Source organism: Acartia tonsa, chromosome 5 (genome assembly GCF_053477335.1).
Source record: "Acartia tonsa isolate MP-2025a chromosome 5, ASM5347733v1, whole genome shotgun sequence".
NCBI classification, from domain to species: domain Eukaryota; kingdom Metazoa; phylum Arthropoda; class Copepoda; order Calanoida; family Acartiidae; genus Acartia; species Acartia tonsa.
In genome coordinates this window covers 19037828-19057660 of record NC_137264.1, presented here as the reverse complement: position 1 = coordinate 19057660, position 19833 = coordinate 19037828, and the positions used below count along the sequence as shown (strand labels likewise).

Genomic DNA, 19833 nt, shown 5'->3' with positions numbered 1-19833 from the left:
TTGTTGAAAAAATGCGTACATGCAAGATAACGTACATTGTTGTCCTAGGAATCGGTATTCCACAAATAAACGGAGAATGATCGACGGAAGATATACAAATGACAGAATGCGGACGCCGGAGTGTCTTAGATTTATTAGGATCGATTATTGGAATTTAAAACTGAAAGAACCATTAATCTAGACCTACTGTAGCAAAGTTCAAAATTTTTAGCTAACACTCTTAGACGGACAGACTTACGAATGACATGCGAACGCCGTAGTGTTCTAGATTGATTAGGATTAGTTACAGGATTATAAAACTGAAAGAACTATTAATCTAACCCTACTGTAGCTGTTATTTATTGAAAGGATTTCCCTAACCAATGGCAATGATTTAAATAGCAGTTAAGTTGTATTTTTATGGACTTTCATTAGATTATAGAGTTGTAATGGATGTAGAATATACGTGGATATTATGACAGGAGAAATATACCTATTGTCGTTAATTTAGATTGCAATATCCCTAGTATTTATTGAACAGGCCGTTTATCCAGCAGGGGGAATAGAATGGGGTAAAGCACTGAAGCAGAGAGATCGTTATTTTAGCCCGCTACAGAGTTCACATTATTATAAAACATAAAAATCTGGTGAAAGATCCAAGTAATGATAAATCCATTAGAGTTGCTATGCTTTTAACAAAGTTTAAAACATATCTTGTAAGGAAATATTTTTCACGATTCAATCAAACAAAAAGAAATATTAATTTTTTATTACCTACTTTATTTCAAATTATAAATATATCAATATTGAACATATCAGACTTTTATTTTATCAGAAGCGAAGCTTTTCTACATTTATGATAGGTCAAACAATATTCTGTATTTAAACAATTTAAATTTTGCAACTTTATAAACAATTTTGTTGATACTTTTTGTCTGACTTGTAAATTTGAAACTTGTTCAAATCCATTCAAATTGAATTAAGAAGATAGCTGTTGAAATGGTCTTCAAGGCAAACAGTGATGATAATCTGAAACAAGATAATAATGACCATAAGTAGCGCAACAAACACAGTTTATTTCTGCAAAACTTTGAAATTTATCTTATTTACCAATGCCATTGGGCTATTTATTTCACTGTAGTTTTCCCCATAGTTTAATATTAACGCATTTTTTTCGTTGGCTTAACAAATTTAGGGACTTTTATTAAATTTTTATTCGTTGAGTGTCTAAACGTTTCACCATTCATTGTAAAATACATTAGGGATAATTTTGCATATCATCATTGAGGATGAACATCAATATGAATTACCTTAACAACCAAAAGACAGTGAAGAAAGTGAAAGTAGTTGGTGCTAGGAACAAGAGAATTGTGAAGAGTATTGTCCCCAGAAACAAGTGCTCTATACTAACATCATCTGCTGTATCTATTCTAAAATATCAATTAGATTCTAAATAAGTTGAGGTACAGGTCTGTCTTTATAATTATAATTATCGGCAATTTCACACAAAATACCTTGTTGAGCACTGCAACCCACGCCCTTTATTTATTTGAAATAAATTGAAAATAAAGCGGCTTAGATTTGCTTTTGTTAGCGGACTATTTAATTTAGGTGTGGTTAGGTTAGGTTATATTGGGTACTGGATAGTTATAGGCCCTGCAAGAGCTTGGGATATAAATAAAAAAATTTTCCTACAATATAAGTAGCGAAGCAATTTATAATTCCAAATGTCCTTCTGTCTGTCTGTAAAAGACAAGGTGGGGTAAGCTTGATTTTCTCAGCTCCTATAAAAGATAGATGACTGAAACTTTTTGACAACATTCCCATCACTGAGGATCATAATCAATTGTAAGAATTGGTTGCAAAGAAAAATACTTTATGCTTCTTTTTCTTCAAAAAATTAAATAAAAATACCTTTTTCTTAAAGGATTATACTTCTTGCCAGCAAACAGGCGGGCATAGGCTACACAACCACTTAAAACAATATTATTATTAGAAATAGAATCACCAATTGTAATTCTTGACAAATTAGGAGTTATTTTTAAATTTTACCTAATGAGCAAAAGACAAAAAAAGAACACTTTAAAAAAAGTTCACACATGAAACACTTAAAAATAATTAGCTAGCTATTTGTAGTTTTTTTTATTACTATCAGACGTAATGACATACCCCTAATTATGGAGTAACTATGACACACTATGCTAATTCAATTTAACCAGGGATCTAAAGGGAAAAAACAATGGCCAATAAAGTTATTTACATCCCCAATAATCATACACAAAATTGCCCCTTGTGTAGATCACAATAAGTGGTAAAAATGTCTGGACACTGAACTCAATAAACCAACCTATCAATGTTCAATAGAAGTCCCCAAAGTTGTTCAACTATCGAATAAGAAAAAGTTATTATAAAACTCTGGGGACCAGTGTAATAAACAGCACAGTGTCCCCTCCCTCCCTGAATTTACCTGTACTGTAGTTGAGTTATTCTTCTAGCATAGGCATAGAAACAGAATATATGTATACATAACATAGATAACACATCTCCTAAATATATTATTACAGCTCAGTAATTTTTGTCATAAATACACTTGTCATAAATACATTTGTCATAAAACATATTCATTAAAGTACACTTGTCATAAAAACATTTGTAATAAAGGAACATTTGTCATAAAGGTACGTTTGTCATAAAGGTACCTTTATGACAAATGTATTTTATGACAAATATATTTTATGACAAATGTAATTTATGACAAATGTACCTTTATGACAAATGTATCAATGACAAGAGTACCTTTTATGAGAAGTGTACTTTTATGACAAATATATTTATGAGAAGTGTACCTTTATGACAAATATATTTATGAGAAGTGTACCTTTATGACAAAAATTACTGAGCCATTATTACATAGGCATAAAAATAGAATATATGTATACATAACATAGATGATACATCTCCTAAATATAAATATATTATTACATAGGCATGAAAATAGAATATATGAAGACGCAGCGATAAACAAAAAACTATTCCTACCTAAAATTGCCAACTGAAGAGTGATTGGAAAGAACTGAATGTAAGGAGAAATGATGGTGAATACTTGGCCTACTGCTGGCAGTATTAGGTCCACATAGGTCACCTGAAGAGAAAAATATTAGTGGCAGCTACTCTATAATTTATTTTTGGTGATTTTGACGTCTTATAATTTCCAAAAACTTCCCTTTTTATCTGCGTTCTAAACCTCTCTACCCTACCGTTAGACTTTATTCATGTGAAGTGGACCAAAGTAAGACACCTGACATACTCAGGTCAGGGATGTGAAATAATGAGTAAGCATTAATTTATATTCATCTAATGTTGAATTAATAAAAAAAGTTGCTACATAACCTTCGGATCTCATATATCTCAATTCATCTCTTAACAAGAGAAACAACAAACTCAAAAAAAAAATAACTTACCCATAAATGAATATGATAAAGAAAGAAGTTTCCCAAAGCTTTACTGAGCACTGAATTCAACTTCAGGCCTGAAACAAATAAGATTAGTTATCATGAAACCTGAGGGCGTTTTAAAATAAAATATATAATATCACTGTCCTTTAAATTGGTGAAAGAAGGGAAGGTCTATATAATTATAAATCAATTAGTCTTAGTCGCAAAATATTTGAAAATAAAAAAAAGGCTTCGAAACCGATTGATATCCACTGGATTAGAAACGGTTCTCAGCAATACTCAAAAATCATGTATAGCATCGTATTACAGAAATTTTCCAGTAATTAAATAAAAGTTATAGGATTAAAACCATGTTGTTCGACACAAAGAAAGCTGTCTTAATACTATGCAATAAATAACTATTAGCGTCTAAACTTGCCTGCTGGATTGCTCATTAACCAGTGAAGAATTTGTTTCAAATTTAAAACTGTGTGTTCAGTGCTAAAATAGTCATAAAACAAGTTTTTAGCTTTTACATACATATGGATTTAACAAACACATTATTTACGTAATAGAAAAGGGGTAATTTTATGTACCATTATTGGGGATGTGCATCAATTTACCGGCCATTGTCTTATCCCTTTTTCCCTGAATTTAAAACAACAGTCCAATATTTACTTCCGCCCTGATATTATTTATTCCCTTAGTAGGACACCTGTCATAGTCAGACAAGGGTTAGGCAAATATAATAATTAGAGATGCTAGTCAGATATGTATCTTAGTAGGACACCTGTCATAGTCAGACAAGGGTTAGGCAAATATAATAATTAGAGATGCTAGTCAGATATGTATCTTAGTAGGACACCTGTCATAGTCAGACAAGGGTTATGCAAATATAATAATTAGAGATGCTAGTCAGATATGTATCTTAGTAGGACACCTGTCATAGTCAGACAAGGGTTAGGCAAATATATAAGAGATGCAAGTCAGATATGTATCTTAGTAGGACACCTGTCATAGTCAGACAAGGGTTAGGCAAATATATAATGCTAGATGCTAGTCAGATATGTATCTTAGTAGGACACCTGTCATAGTCAGACAAGGGTTATGCAAATATAATAATTAGAGATGCTAGTCAGATATGTATCTTAGTAGGACACCTGTCATAGTCAGACAAGGGTTAGGCAAATATATAATGCTAGATGCTAGTCAGATATGTATCTTAGTAGGACACCTGTCATAGTCAGACAAGGGTTATGCAAATATAATAATTAGAGATGCTAGTCAGATATGTATCTTAGTAGGACACCTGTCATAGTCAGACAAGGGTTAGGCAAATATAATAATTAGAGATGCTAGTCAGATATGTATCTTAGTAGGACACCTGTCATAGTCAGACAAGGGTTAGGCAAATATATAAGAGATGCAAGTCAGATATGTATCTTAGTAGGACACCTGTCATAGTCAGACAAGGGTTAGGCAAATATATAATGCTAGATGCTAGTCAGATATGTATCTTAGTAGGACACCTGTCATAGTCAGACAAGGGTTATGCAAATATAATAATTAGAGATGCTAGTCAGATATGTATCTTAGTAGGACACCTGTCATAGTCAGACAAGGGTTAGGCAAATATATTAATTAGAGATGCAAGTCAGATATGTATCTTAGTAGGACACCTGTCATAGTCAGACAAGGGTTATGCAAATATAATAATTAGAGATGCTAGTCAGATATGTATCTTAGTAGGACACCTGTCATAGTCAGACAAGGGTTAGGCAAATATATTAATTAGAGATGCAAGTCAGATATGTATCTTAGTAGGACACCTGTCATAGTCAGACAAGGGTTAGGCAAATATATAATGCTAGATGCTAGTCAGATATGTATCTTAGTAGGACACCTGTCATAGTCAGACAAGGGTTAGGCAAATATATAATGCTAGATGCTAGTCAGATATGTATCTTAGTAGGACACCTGTCATAGTCAGACAAGGGTTAGGCAAATATATAATGCTAGATGCTAGTCAGATATGTATCTTAGTAGGACACCTGTCATAGTCAGACAAGGGTTAGGCAAATATATAATGCTATATGCTAGTCAGATATGTATCTGACATAATGCTCATATGGCTGTATCTCATCTCTATACATAATAACACTAAATATAATTAACACAACAATAACATGAACAAACCTATAGATAATAACATCAGGAACTTGCTGAAGATCAAAACCATAGATGACACACAAATGTTGTGCAAGATAACCAAGGAATAGGTCCAGAAAAAGCACAGCTAGTGTGAAAATCTAGAAAATAAAGGGTAAATAATGTGCAACTATTATAGAAATGAGAGTACACCCACTCTTTTTTTTCTTCTTAAAACTACAATAGGGCAAACACCAGGGAGGGATAGAACTATTGGCTGTTTAGTGTTTATTATGCTAGTCTCAAAGTTTATAATAACATTTTCTTATTCAGTTGCTTTACAACCTTAAATACTTTTATTGCATTTGATTGGTTGGTTTATTAAATTTAGTGTCCAAACGTTAAATCCTTGAGTATACACACATATTAAATTTTCTCAGTATCTTTACGAAATGCATTTGAACTTAATTTAGTGAACCGCCTATTTTATCCTGGTTAAATGGTTAAACTACATTTATATGGCATATATTTGAAAGAATTTCAATTTTCTACCACGTAGTTTTTAAAATATCAAGACTTGAAAATCGTCTTTTTAAATTGCATATATCACAAGAGACAATTTTCAAGTCTTGATATTTTAAAGACTACGTGGTAGAAAATTGAATTTATTTCAAATAAATGCTATATAAATGTAGTTTAACCCATTAACTAGGAAAAATATGCGGTTCACTAAATTAAGTTCAAATGCATTTCGTGAAACTACCCCTTTTGATTAAACAGCATGACTTTAACATCAACATTGATTTAAAGGAAGGTGCAAAACCATATTTTCCAAATAAAATGCTTGCTTGTTCATGGTTTCTGTTTATACTTACTCGAAATTTGTTGGTTAAACAGCAGCATTGATCTAACAGCTTATCGCCAAATTGAATAATAAAAGAGTTTTTCAAAACTGAATCTTTTTTTAAAAACATTTTAATTTCTACATCTGAAAACTACGCTAAAACATGACTAAAGGATAATCAAAACTACTAAATCATCTTACAATTATAATCCTTTAAAAAGATTAGAATTAATCACACTATTCACTAGGATAAGTTAACTTTTTTGATTGCTAAAAGATTTATTCTAAAATTACTAAAATCTAAAAACATAACAAAATATAAATATTTTAAATTATTCACAACACTTGATTTTATTAGTATATGCAAATAAATATCATTTAAATACAATTCTTTTAAAATTTTCTATGTAAATTTGCATAGTAAAAAATGGAAGAAAACTACAATATACTCTCAATTTCAGATCTAAAATTCACAAAATTACGTAATTTTACTGGCTTTAGAAAGTTGGCATCATTTTTAAAAAAGTGTTGGCACCCCTGTTACAAATTTGTAAAAGTTGGTAACTCTATCAAAAATGGTTTAATTACATTTGCTGGATTCTTCTCCCAAAGAAAGGGTTCATCCTTTTTTGGATTATTTTATCAGGATTTTTGTCTTCATGTTTTGAAATACTGATGTATTTTAGACTCTTCTGGACTTAATAAAGTTGATTAGTCCGTTGGTGGAGCTGTCGTGTGAGGACACGGGGTCTGATCCGGTCATCTCTGGTTCAATTGCCTAAAAATTAACAAAAATTCACTTTTTTCCTTACAAAAACATACTATTTCATCCTATGGATGTATCCCTAGTTACCACACCTGCTCAAAAAACTGAAATCAACACAAAAATAATGTTTACCTTAGCAAGTTGTTTCCCAAGCTCTACACCCCACTGATCATAAGAGTTGATATCCCAGATAACTCCCTGAAAAATTGTTATATATTGTTCATGGAATGATTTCTATTCAACTTGGTCAGATTCGTACGCTTTTACATCATTTTGTCTGTATTTAACCGTAGAACTAATGTTAAATTTCTATGTCTTGTTCTCGACCAGGTTCCTGCTTACCTGGGCAAATATCTTATGTTCATACATAGCCACCAGGGCTCCCAGGGTGAAGGGGGACAGTTTATCAACCATTATGGAGTTTGTTGGACGGTTGCCCTGCAAAATATATATATAAATTAAAACTAATTTAAATGGTTAGTCAATAAAAGGAATTATTCTATTATGATTATGCTTTTTGAGAAGGTAAAACTATTAAATTTATAAAAATAAAAGATGCATGAATAATTTTTTTAGCCTCTTTAAGTTAAGCTTAAAATGTTTCATTTGAATAAGTTCAATCATATTTTTGTGTCATAAAAATGAGTAATTTGTTATTGTTCTAGTTGTTATTAGTAACAAAATATTAGCATAAATTACAATCATATTATTCATTATTATTCTACCCATCTATTTTTTAATACATAATTTTAATTTCAATGTTACTAAGATGTTGAAATTTCAGATTTAAACAAAGATGAATTGAGATGAAAGTTTTACCTTGAACTCCTTGTGTGGTCCAATGCTGGCAATTTCAGCATCTGACTTTCCACCTTTCCTCAGCTCTTCATCTACTTCCTAAACAACACAATCATATTTCAAATATTTCTAAACAAGAATATCAATACCTAGGTAAAATTAAATAAAAGATTTGTTAGGGAGATAAAATTAAAAATACAAAATAAAAGAGTCTATTTATTTATAAAGCTGAGAAATGGTAAAAGACTTGCAAAAATATAATAGCTTATCACATAGCTAGCTTTGAAAAAAAAAAAAAAAAAAATTGTTGGTCTACTTAAAAAAAATTCTTATAGTGTTAATAACATCTATCTCCAACTCCCTCCCACCCCCTCCCCCCTTACTCTCCAATATAAGCTTGGACATACCTGTCTAGTTTTTCCCTTCATAAGAGCCTCAGTTTGTGCCAGGAAATTGCAGAGCAACAACTTGTGGTGAAGTCCGTCTCTGAAATAATAGTTAAAGAATAAAACCAGTTATATAAGTCCAGAGGGGCCAAAGTATTCCAATTAGGCCAGGATTATTTAATTTAGGTGTTTTTATTTGGCCTCCATACCTTGGTTGCGATTTTTTAATTGTTTACTTAGATTACAAGATTGATATCTAAAAATCAGACATCTCCCGCCCCGCACTAATAATTACCTAATATTATTTTGAGTGTTGACAGGAGCAATAAAATCACAGGGTATAATCTTTGTTCCCTAAAAATTAAATGATTTAGATAATAAAATTTATTTTACATTTGCTACATAATCAAATGCTTTGATTAAGTCTAAATTACAGGACAGGACAAGAGCACATTTAGTTTACATTTTTAAACTTCGTAATTAAAATAACTATGTTATATGGTACGTTATTTTTAAACATTTTAAATGTTTTAAATTCATCTTGAATTTTCTAGGTTTTATTATTTTGGGATGGCGGGTATGATTCTGATATTATAATAAATATTTCTAAAAATCCTAATTTTAATCTTAACCCTAAGTAGGTACATGAGATTAAAATAGTAAACAGTGTCATTACATTTCAATTGTATTTTGTGTTGTGTGAAAAATCAATCAGCAAAGTTTCTGTATAATAGTACCTGATGAATAAGTTGGTAAAATGCATGCTGTCCATTGGTACCAGGCTCTCCCCATACAATAGGTCCTTAATTTGTTCTATTTAGTATTTTTCCATTTTTTTAGTACAGTAGTTTAGAAACATCATTTTCTCAACTGCTATTAAAGATACATGGCTGGGTTCAATGACAATGAACTGACCAATATAAGAGGTTTTTACTAGCAACCTAAATTGATGTAAAAAAATTTCTTGTCATTATATCCACACATATTATATCCATTGTACCTGTTGAGTAGTTGACCTGAGCTCCACTTCTGGTGACGTATTTACCATTGGACTCCATGTCTCCTTGCTGGAAATATGCAGCAAACCTAGATTAACAAAGACTAAAACAAACAAGTAGTTCAGATTATTAATGAATTATAGTAAGAACAATTGAAGATCTTTCTAATCCTTATATAAAAATATTTTTTGGTAAACAACTGATCTTAACATTGATTGAAATAAAGTTATTGGAAAAAAAATAGAAGAAAAAACTCGATTTAATCTAGAAAGTAAACTTGAATGTAAGGAAATGTGTTTTCTTTACAGATAGTTATAATGTAATAAATATAATATTTTGGGTGGTGAATACGTCAAATGCTTAGTAATATTCAAAAGTACATTAAATACGACAAAAACATTGGGATCTTGTCCATTTCACGGTAAAATTCCTAGTAAAGAATTATCTCCAAAAACATGAACTTTAAAGGCTGCTAGCTGTCAAACAGCTAAGCCTACATGGCATTTCCGCAAATTTATGTGCACTTGGAAAAAACTGTATTATTGAGCAATGACTGATCCAGATTATTTTTAGGCCTTGTCGGTTAAAATTTTGTGCGAGCATAATTCCACCATTTGGTCGTTAGCAGACTTTTAAAGTGTAGATTTTTAGAGATAATCTTTACCAGGAACATTTTACCGTGAACTACACGCTGATCCAAATATTTTCTCGTATTTAATGTATTTTAAATTAAAACAGTTTTACCTAAGTTCTATCTAATCCTTATAAATATATTAATATTACAACAAGAACAATACCTGTGCATATATTGATCATAGGGAAGCAAAGCATGAGTTTCACATCCGTAGAAATTAGAATACCAAACTCCAAGAACAGCTAAAATAAAATTTTTAAAGATTTTTCGGAGGCAAAAAAATCTCATCCAAGGGAACTAATTCACAAAGAAAACTTTAGGGAACTAATTCACAAAGAAAACTTTAAATTTTTCTGGCAATACAATGTTTAGAGCAAATAATTTTTTTAAATATTAAAGTAGGGAAGAATACCATTACCATTAAAATAATCTACAACTATTTCCAATTGATTAAACAAATTAAAAAACAAACAAAAGTGTTTCCAGCATACTTAATGTAGATAATATTTACTTCATTTATTTTTTTTTTTAAATATTCCACAGTTTAGTAATTTCTTTAGTTTTTGTTCCTTCTTGATATAAAATCTTACCAAGGATGACAGGGATGTTCTCATTCAAGGGAGCGGTCTTGAAGTGGTTGTCCATCCAGTGGGCACCTAAAAGTCAATCCATAAGTATTACAAAATAGACTAGAACTTTTGATAATTAAATACCATGCTTTCTTGAACGATCAAAGAGATTTTTAAGTATTTAAAATGGAGGAATGACTATTGCATGGTCTCGTAAATTAAGTATAATGGACACTAGTATAATGTCTAAAGTAATCAGGCCCTCGTAAGTATGTACAAACATTTTACCTGAGAGGAGCTTTTCAAAGTTATCGAATCCAATGTTGAGAGCAATTGTCATACCAATAGCAGACCACAAGGAATACCTTCCTAAAAATAAATCATTTTCATTCAAATTTCAAGAAACTACAAAAGTAATGATCTAATCAATTTTTACAAATGACTTTTATATCTATAGCCAACCACATGTTGTGAGGCAGCGGAAAAATGTCCTTAAAATTTCTTCAACATATTTTCCAGTAAAAGTGCTGTTTATTCATTCATTACTACTACTCCCCCCCCCCCCCTCTGTACCTGATTATACTTCCTTGTAATCTTACCTCCGACCCAGTCCCAGAATTCAAACATGTTGTTTTCATCAATTCCAAAAGCCTTTACCTGAACAATTGTAAATAAATAAGACGACATTTTCTAAACATCAATGATTATGTGGCATTTCTAAATTGGAGATCAAAATAATGAGTGCAAAAAAAGGACAGATCTTTAGGGGCGTTGTTAGTAAATCATATTATGGCAATTTTCATCAATATCCTGTTTAATTTAAACTTTTCAACATTTCATATTTCAAATGTTTAAAATCTAAAGTAGTGTAGACATTTCATAGTGATAGTATAAGCACTATTAATAAAAGACAAAAATTGCTCAATTACCTTCTCAGCATTTGTGCTCAGAGCTGCAAAATGTTTTGCGACATGACCCTCGTCCTTGGCTGTGGACAAGAACCACCCTTTAGCAGTTTCAGCATTCGTGATGGTTTCCTGAAAAAAATTCCAATTAAGTAAAGAATATCCTATTTGGTAATTTAAAGGCTGCTGTCAAGCTAGGGGTGTGAGTAGGGGAAAGTCTTGGCCCAAAACAGGCGCAATTCATTATTATGCACAGTTAGGACTTCCAGATAAAGGTTGTGCAATCAAAGAGTTGGTTGTCTGATGGGTGTTAATTAAAACAATACCCCGGGTGTTTTAACGGAAAAGGAGTTATTTCGATGCCCTTAGTTATCCTAGGTTATTGAAGAACATTTATGACTTTCCAATAAAAAGTTTGTTGTCTGTAATACGTTTGGATATGCAAGCTCTGGTAATTTCAATCATAAATAAATTCAGTTTAGGTTAACAAATCTAGATAAGAAACCATTTTTTGTACAAAGAACGTGAGGCATAAATAAAATCAACTAAATGAGCAGAGAATTAGTTGACAGAAACTATTGAAAAATTTTACCTGGGTGGTGAAAGTCTTGCTGGCGATGATGAATAGAGTTGACTCAGGATCTAGCTTCTTCAGAGTTTCAGCCATATGGGTTCCATCAATGTTAGACACAAAATGAACCTGAATCAATCAGATCAAAAATAAAAAAGGACTTTAACCTTAAACAATTTTGTAAAAAAAAATCAACAAACCGCAAAATCAAAATAACATACAAAACAACTATTTGAAAATCTTAGATTTTCAAGCTTTTTGTGAAGAATAAGTAGGTAGGTACTAAACAAAACAATACAAATAAATGAACAATAAATCAATTAAAATAAAAGATAAAGTCTAATCTTGCATATTTTCAACCTACTTTTATGCCCCTTTACACTCCTGATCTAAGCAAATTCGCCTGAAATCATAACCTCTAATAAATCTTCTATTCTTAACCCTTACAGATCGGAAGGGTTACCATAATAACACCTCCTAACACTTAAAATAATTTCTGCCAAAAGGGATCAAAAAACTGATAAACCATAAGAACTTTGAAATAACTCAATGATAAATCCCCATTCCCCACTCACCTTAGGGCCAACAGCATAGGGCTTCAATGCTTCAGTGACCATGAGAGGACCGAGATCTGAGCCACCGATACCAATATTGACAACATCTGTAATCTTCTTTCCTGTGTAACCCTTCCATTCTCCACTGATTACTCTGTTGCAGAAATCCTTAGAAAATATATTTTTAGCTTCTATGAATGTGAAAACAATCTTTAGACCTATGATACCTATTGTTTAATTTCCGTTTTGCACACAAAAATGTTTTTAAATCCAGACTATCTATTTGAAGACCACTAATTTTGATTTATTGGAGGCTTCACAAATTAAAAAAAAAGGCCTTTTATTCAAAATACATTCTATGATAGTTTCTTATCCCTATGCATTACAGTGACTCAGAATTACAAGTTTTTTTTTTAATTCAATGGGCGTGTTATTCCAATCCATTCCTTTTATGATATAATGACTATTAATACCCCACTAGGGTACAAAATTCTTTTTTCTCAAAGTATATACCTTACTGAATTCGTATTGAAGAGTAGATTAAGCATCAAATAGCGATTTTTTAAAATATTGACCCTAACAGGTTATCCTTAAACAGCAGTCAAAATCAGCCGATTTTTTTGCTTTTAGAGTCACCCAACTATACATAACACAGTCAACACAAAAACGACAACTCACCTTCATATGATCAAGAACAGCATTGACTGAAGGCATAACATCCTTACCATCAACCTCAATTGCAACATTGGACCTGTTTTTTAACGAATTGTTCATTATATAATTTTGGTTTTAAAAACAAAGTTTTTCTAAATATTGAGTAAGGCCGTAGAGTTTTCTGCAACGGTTAGCTTTAAGTTATAAAATCTAATCGCGCAATAATGTAACTGAAAATCAAGGCAACTATGTAATGACAAAGTCAATATTGAACATATTTTTTCTTTTTTAAAACAAATTTTAGAATTACCATATTATTTTAGTTTTATAAAGATATTTCCTGTACTAAATATGAACTATGTTAAAAAAGTAGCATATTATTATCTTAATATCAAAACTACTCTTAAGCCAGTATGTATGAACAATGGCCATTCCTGTTTCTGAGGGCAATATGGAGGACAGATCTATCCTCAGTGAAGTTGATCTTCGCTCCAGAAAACATTGCAGAAGTAGCCTACAAATTTAACAAAATCCATTTTAAAGTGTTTTGTGACACAACAATCTTATCTATTCAGCATGCACAAAAAGTTAGGTTTCTATTATAAGTGGCGCAGCTACCCTATAACTTAGGTCTTTTAATATTCATGGAAAATTGTCTGTAATACATGATTTTTCAGTGCGGCTGAGAACTGGTTCTAATCCAGCGTATATTAATCGGTTTCGAAGCCATACTGAAAAAATTTTTACCTCCTTGACACCCCTCTCTTCAGCCAGCTTGAGTAACAAGTCAAATACTTGTCCATTTACACGATTCTAAAAGAAATTAAATTATTTAATAATATTTATAATGATCCTGTATACTTAAGTAACAGTATGTATGCTTGTATTGTAGGCATTTATATATGGTAACATCTTCATTAGAACGCACCTACTCTAAAGGACATGAAGAGGTTATAAAATTGTTAAAAGATTGATAGAGTAGTTACTGTACCTTTGTAATACTCAGAGTAGTTTATTCTATAATTTCTATCAATTGGGGCATGTAGTGAAAAAATGGGTAATTAAGAAACTTATTTTAACAGTAGCACTAGACTTTTGCATTAAAAATTAAGTAAGGTTTAGGAAATCCTAGCAAAGATTGTGTCCCTAGAGGCAAGAGGAGCCAGGGACCAGAAAATATATCTTACAATTAAATAAGATCGTATAAGGTGTTGCTATCAGTTACATGGTAAAATAAATGTATTAAACATACACACCTTAGAATAGTCTAGGAGCAAAGGTCCATCACAGGGGGTGTCCAACTTGACACTGAACTTGGCAAACCTCTCCGGATCCTCTTGGAACATCCTGTGCAAATAAAAGTGGGATCAGATAGGTGAGCAATGTTCTGGCTTAAGATATATTATTGCAGACAAAATTATTTAGAACAAAACAAAGTTTGATAAAAATAAATAATGCTAATAAAACTTCTCCCTTAATTAATGTCCAGTAACTTTTACTGATATTGTCTGTGGGTCTGTCATTAATGCTCAAGAATATATATTTTCTGTACTGCTATCAAATACCTTCAGATTGTATTTTTTTTTGTTTAGATTCATATGTGCATCAATAACTCTATGAATTGTATTCTATTTCAAACTGTGGGGAAAATATAATTTTCTTGGATGTTATTTTGGATAGGCAACTAAAATAAAGCATCAAAACTTAAATACGCTTTTGTTGTAAAGTTAAAACCACATAACTTAACTGAAATAGTATTATGGGTTTTCTCTAAAATAGTATTAGGGGTTTTCTATTTCTGCGCTACCACTTAAACCTTACTTGAGAATGTTAATATTGTCCTTGTTTTCATCATAATACTTTTGAAGATTTTTCCATGCAGCACTCTCGGTCAAAGGTCCTTTGGACTCCATTTTTGGCTAGTCTGAAATTTATAGGTTTTGTCAGTGAAGGGTTGAGTCTTCTATAATTGAAATTTCTGTGTGAGTTTAAATTGACATTCATTAAATAAACTATTGGCGATTTCTCAACAGATCTATTCTTGAGAGGATCATAATAATGTTGCTGAATGCAGCTTCTTCTTTAGTTACTCCTCCTTATCTTGGTGCTGGTGGTGATATACACCCTGCATGTAATCTATAGCCTTAGGTTCGGTTCAGTAACTGCTAAAATTTAACACAATGGTCGTTTTGCACACTTTCCGCATGTCAAGACAACAACCTTTAATGGCATTTATTTAACAAGACAGACTTGCATTTAAAGAGGTGGGGGGGGGGGGGGGGGTAAGCATTTTACAACCAATATAATAAAACCTTTATATTATTAAATCAGACTGAAAATTGAGATAAAAATAATCCTTCGAATAATTAAGAAAAACCTCAATTACGGCGATTCCTAAAACGTTCAGGAAGCATGCAATTTTAGATGCATACAAGCCTATTTACAGCAATTTAAATGTTCAAGAAACTCTTAAATTGAGCATTAAATTTCTATTCTTACTAAGAAAGGGAGGGGGCGAAAGTGACACTTTTTGAAACCAAAACTAAAAGTTAAAGGAACTCAACTAAAAAAAGAGTTACAGGTCAGACATTTTGCATGGCAGTTGCTTTTTAGGGGTACAATATGGAACTGTAAAGAAACGGCGTCGCAACCGCCGAAAACCACCGAGAAAAGGCAAAAAAAATTCGGCGGGAAACGGCGGTTTTTGGCGGTTGCGCCGCCGTTTCTTCGCAGTTCCATATTTTACCCCTTTAAAGCAACTACCATGCAAAATCTCAGACCTGTAACTCTTTTTTTAGTTGAGTTCCTTTGTTTACTTTTAGTTTTGGTTTCAAAAAGTGTCACTTTCGCCTCCCCCCTTTTCTGTTCCTTTATTTAAAAAAAGATATGTCTCTAAATAATCACTTGGTTAAGTTTTGCATTTAATAATATTGAGATCCTTGTTGTAACCTTTACTTTGTGTGTATATTTACATAATATTCACATGACAATATTTAGTGTATATTTCTCCTAACATTGGTAGCCATACTATTTCACAGAAGAAACACAAAAATATACATAGAGCGAAAGAAGCAAAGTTGTAAAATGTAGAGAGAGAGACAAAAAAGACAGAGAGTGAAAGAAAGAGAGACGTAGAGAGTGAAAGAGAGAAAGACGTAGAGACAGAGATCTAGAGAGAAATGGAAAGAACAAGGATGACAACATCCACAAAAAAGAATCTCTGAAACTGTAGGACAAACGAACATTAACACTTGTGTATTGTCAAAACTTAATAAGCATAATATCAATCTAAGGGTATACACAGTTTGTATAAAAACTTGATGCAAAATTGCGTAAATACATTAAAATAATTATGTTTTTTTTAGGTAACATGTCTAAATTAACGAAAAGAGCTAACGGTTACGGGCGGACCAAACCTAATTATAGAAAAGCTTTTTAAAAGAGATGGAGAGAGAGAAAGAAAATGAGAAAGTGTTAAAATGATGTTTTGCACATTCTCACGTCCAACAGAGTAATACGGAGCCTCGATTTTATAAATTGACAAGAAAGAAAAAATCCAAAACAAAACACAAACATTGAGATCACTATTAACTTGGCAGATCAGACAGGGGAATTGATTGTACTCAAAGCTTTATAACACGATCTCACTTTAATTGGATTAAAAGTTTAGATTTACACTTTTATTAATCTTGATTGGTTGGTATAAATTATTTTTTCTACAGAAAGGCTAATCTATATCAGTTTATCCCTTAAGATCCCTGATATGAATAACGTAGCTAATAAAAACTTTAAAATGAAGCTAAATAAATGTATCAATATGTTGCAATATAATATTAGCATTAACTATTTAATTGATTTTCATATACCGAAACTTTAATAATACTATAAAAAAGGATTGAAATCAATAGAACAATTCTAAATTTAAACAATCACCAACATACGGCTTTACAACTGTATACGTCAATTCCTTAAGAAGTAATGGGGTAGGCTAAAATCACGCCACTAAATAGCTAAGCGAGTGACGCACAAAACAGCCAAAGCATATGAGTAAAAAAATGCAAAATAAGCACAAATACACTAGTGTCATTATGCTCGACTTCCGAAGGGGTGGGAGGGACAAAAGCTTTAAATTTATCGAAGACAGTATACAATACATATTACCTTTGCATTAAGATTTTTTTTGATCCATAATATTTATCGTAATTATCAAAAGTTTTGCTGTGTTGCATCAACACCTAGTAAGCGAGCGGTCAGACTTTAGGGGGGTAGGAAAGTTGTAACATAAAAAAGGGAAGGGATAGGTCAGATGTTTTCATACTTTTTGCAGCTTAGTAACACGATGTCTGCTATGTGTTCATATTTTTACCGTCAACAAGGATAAGCCATTGAAAGATACTTATGGACAACGTCATTATTTGTACTTTAGCATTATGAGTGGTGGGGGAGGTCAATTTATAATTAGCAGCGACAAGCAGCAGAATTTGCAGTGATATGAGAATAGGACAGGATATCCTAATGCGAAAAACCTATAAACCGAGTAGCTACGCTGCCTTTGAACCATGGAAAATATTGCAATGAATCTATTTTTGTAAACTCAGTTTATATTTCTAATCTTACCCCTTCACCCCCCCCCCTCACCCCAAAAAAATGATATTAATTTATCACTCATTGTCCTATCACTAGCTACAACCGTTTCGTAGAATGGTTTAACACAAACTGAACGATTACGCTATGCTTGGCTGTTCAATTTCTGTCTTGTAACATGGGTGCCGCATACATAAAAAAAATCCGCAAGCGGTTGTATACAGCTAATAAATGCTTTCCTTATTCAATATTACATATACTTAAATTGAAGGTTTATGCACAGCTGCCGAGCCAAGCTTTAAATTTATCTACAAAACTTTTATTATTGTTATTTGTCATGTTTTTACAATTGTATAACATAAGTTTCCGCAAGTCTTGGTACAAGTTGACACCCATGTTAGGTTTGTAAGCGTATAACCAGAAGACTGTCATAAATTCTAAAATTTTAAATATCAAGGTTTCATGGCTTACATCTCACACACACACGTACACACACCCCTACACTCACATAAGTATTGGACAGGAATAATTCATCTTAGGAACCAACATAAAAACTAAACTATGTTAGGAGAAACATTGAGAGGGAGGAGACTGTAACCCAATGGTATCCGTAGTTTTAAAACTGCGTTTTCGTATTCGTTGGCTCCAAAACTTTGGGTGATTTGTTAATTCTTTTTTGTCAAATTTCTGAATTCGTCAATTAACACCTTTGATTGCTCGACATAGTAATATGTATGTACATACGGACATACCCTAGATATAAAGTAGCTGTTCTACTAAGAAAATAAAAAAAATAATCTTTGAACAAAAATCTTTACTACTTTTTTCTTCTAAAATAAATCCCTAATTAAAAAATTCACTATGACTAGAAGTCAAGCTGTGATATAGGATGAATTGAAGGGGGAGAGGGGAGGGATCCGCTGGGATAATCCAATTGACGGTAAATTTATTTTCATCCCCAATTATGATTAACGAAATTGCCCCTTCTGTATATTAAAATTATTTCCCAAACAAATCTGTATGTAAGGATTAAATGTGGAAGCTAAAGCCCCTAGACTTTAGGGGAGAAGCAACTACCTAGTTGTACAATTAGTTAAAATATTAGTCTTGTAGAATCTTATTTAGAAACGTTAGGCTCTAAAATGATGTAAAGCATTATTAAATAATGTGGTTTTACATCTATTAAAATAAACCATAAAAATCATTTCTTCCTTTATTATTTAAGGATTCAAGGATAGAACAACAGGCGTTAAAATAATTTGTATTTAAAATCTTTATTGAGAAATTCAGCCTAAGTAGCTTTGGGGGAATAAGGATTTAAGATAACCTGCATATATTTTAACAAAATATGAATAATACTAAATAGACTTTGATTAAATCGCCAAAAGTATGCAGTACAACTAGAAGCTTTAAAGAGCAGTTATTGCTTAGAACAAATCCAATTTCTGCCTTTTTAGGATAATAGAAAAAGCAAAATAACGAAAAGCTACATACAAAATAAATTTAAATGTTATATATATATAAGATGAGATGTGTAATTTAAAATTTAAAATCAATGGAGTATGAAAATAACATGATTTGGCTTATTAACTCATTTAATTGTTAACATTTTGTTCGACTTTTATTTTTCTTTCGATTTTATAATTGAAATAATAAGACATTCCCAAAAACTCTTGGGTATAGTCCCTTTCGTGGCAACGCTCCTTAGGGGGCTATTCTTCGTTTTTTTTTTTTTTCACAGCAGCTTTTCTCCTATTTCTAGCCCCTGCGGGGGGCTCTAACCCAGCGGGACCAATTGGCTAACTCTGTTTGGCAATCATCTAACCCAATATAACCTAACCTAACCCCCTAAGGGGCGTTGCCACGAAAGGGACTATTCCCAAACTCTTAACTATTTACATCGCGCACATGTCATAGAAACAATAATCACCATTTTTAATGTCTTAAGTTTTGACTCATTGTTATGCCAAGATACGAACCTTCCCGACAACGAGCGGATGTATTACGTG

General features: G+C 31.9%; 2 protein-coding genes across 2 annotated transcripts; both read right to left on the bottom strand.

Moving 5' to 3' along the window:
* Window positions 1–738: 738 nt before the first annotated feature.
* On the bottom strand, window positions 739–6563 carry PIG-Q (phosphatidylinositol glycan anchor biosynthesis class Q). The gene is made up of 9 exons (XM_080160709.1): window positions 6437–6563; window positions 5610–5722; window positions 3853–3914; window positions 3441–3508; window positions 3019–3121; window positions 2447–2525; window positions 1894–1953; window positions 1290–1409; window positions 739–1008 (listed from the first exon to the last, which is right to left on the bottom strand). The coding sequence occupies exons 1-9, from the start codon at window positions 6533–6535 to the stop codon at window positions 939–941; spliced, it is 774 nt and encodes a 257-aa protein (XP_080016835.1). The 5' UTR covers window positions 6536–6563; the 3' UTR covers window positions 739–938.
* On the bottom strand, window positions 6557–15190 carry Pgi (glucose-6-phosphate isomerase). Its single transcript, XM_080160671.1, has 20 exons — window positions 15062–15190; window positions 14497–14587; window positions 13988–14053; window positions 13681–13754; window positions 13265–13343; window positions 12608–12754; window positions 12054–12161; window positions 11486–11593; window positions 11156–11213; window positions 10845–10925; window positions 10578–10643; window positions 10151–10229; window positions 9356–9441; window positions 9093–9157; window positions 8651–8709; window positions 8377–8455; window positions 7991–8068; window positions 7514–7609; window positions 7304–7369; window positions 6557–7183 (listed from the first exon to the last, which is right to left on the bottom strand). Exons 1-20 carry the CDS (start codon window positions 15151–15153, stop codon window positions 7088–7090), a joined length of 1674 nt encoding a protein of 557 aa, XP_080016797.1. The 5' UTR covers window positions 15154–15190; the 3' UTR covers window positions 6557–7087.
* Window positions 15191–19833: the final 4643 nt, after the last annotated feature.

Bases quoted from the DNA above. Each gene is read 5' to 3' on its own strand.
- PIG-Q (XM_080160709.1), bottom strand. From the start codon at position 6,535: ATGTTTTTAAAAAAAGATTCAGTTTTGAAAAACTCTTTTATTATTCAA. The intron at 3,122-3,440 runs GTAAGTTATTTT...TTTTCTCTTCAG, and splicing joins TTTATCATATTCATTTATGG to GTGACCTATGTGGACCTAAT. The intron at 1,410-1,893 runs GTATTTTTATTT...TTGATATTTTAG, and splicing joins TATAATCCTTTAAGAAAAAG to AATAGATACAGCAGATGATG.
- Pgi (XM_080160671.1), bottom strand. From the start codon at position 15,153: ATGGAGTCCAAAGGACCTTTGACCGAGAGTGCTGCATGGAAAAATCTT. The intron at 10,230-10,577 runs GTAAGATTTTAT...ATTTTATTTTAG, and splicing joins GAACATCCCTGTCATCCTTG to CTGTTCTTGGAGTTTGGTAT. The intron at 8,710-9,092 runs GTACTATTATAC...TTTAATTTTTAG, and splicing joins TTTACCAACTTATTCATCAG to GGAACAAAGATTATACCCTG.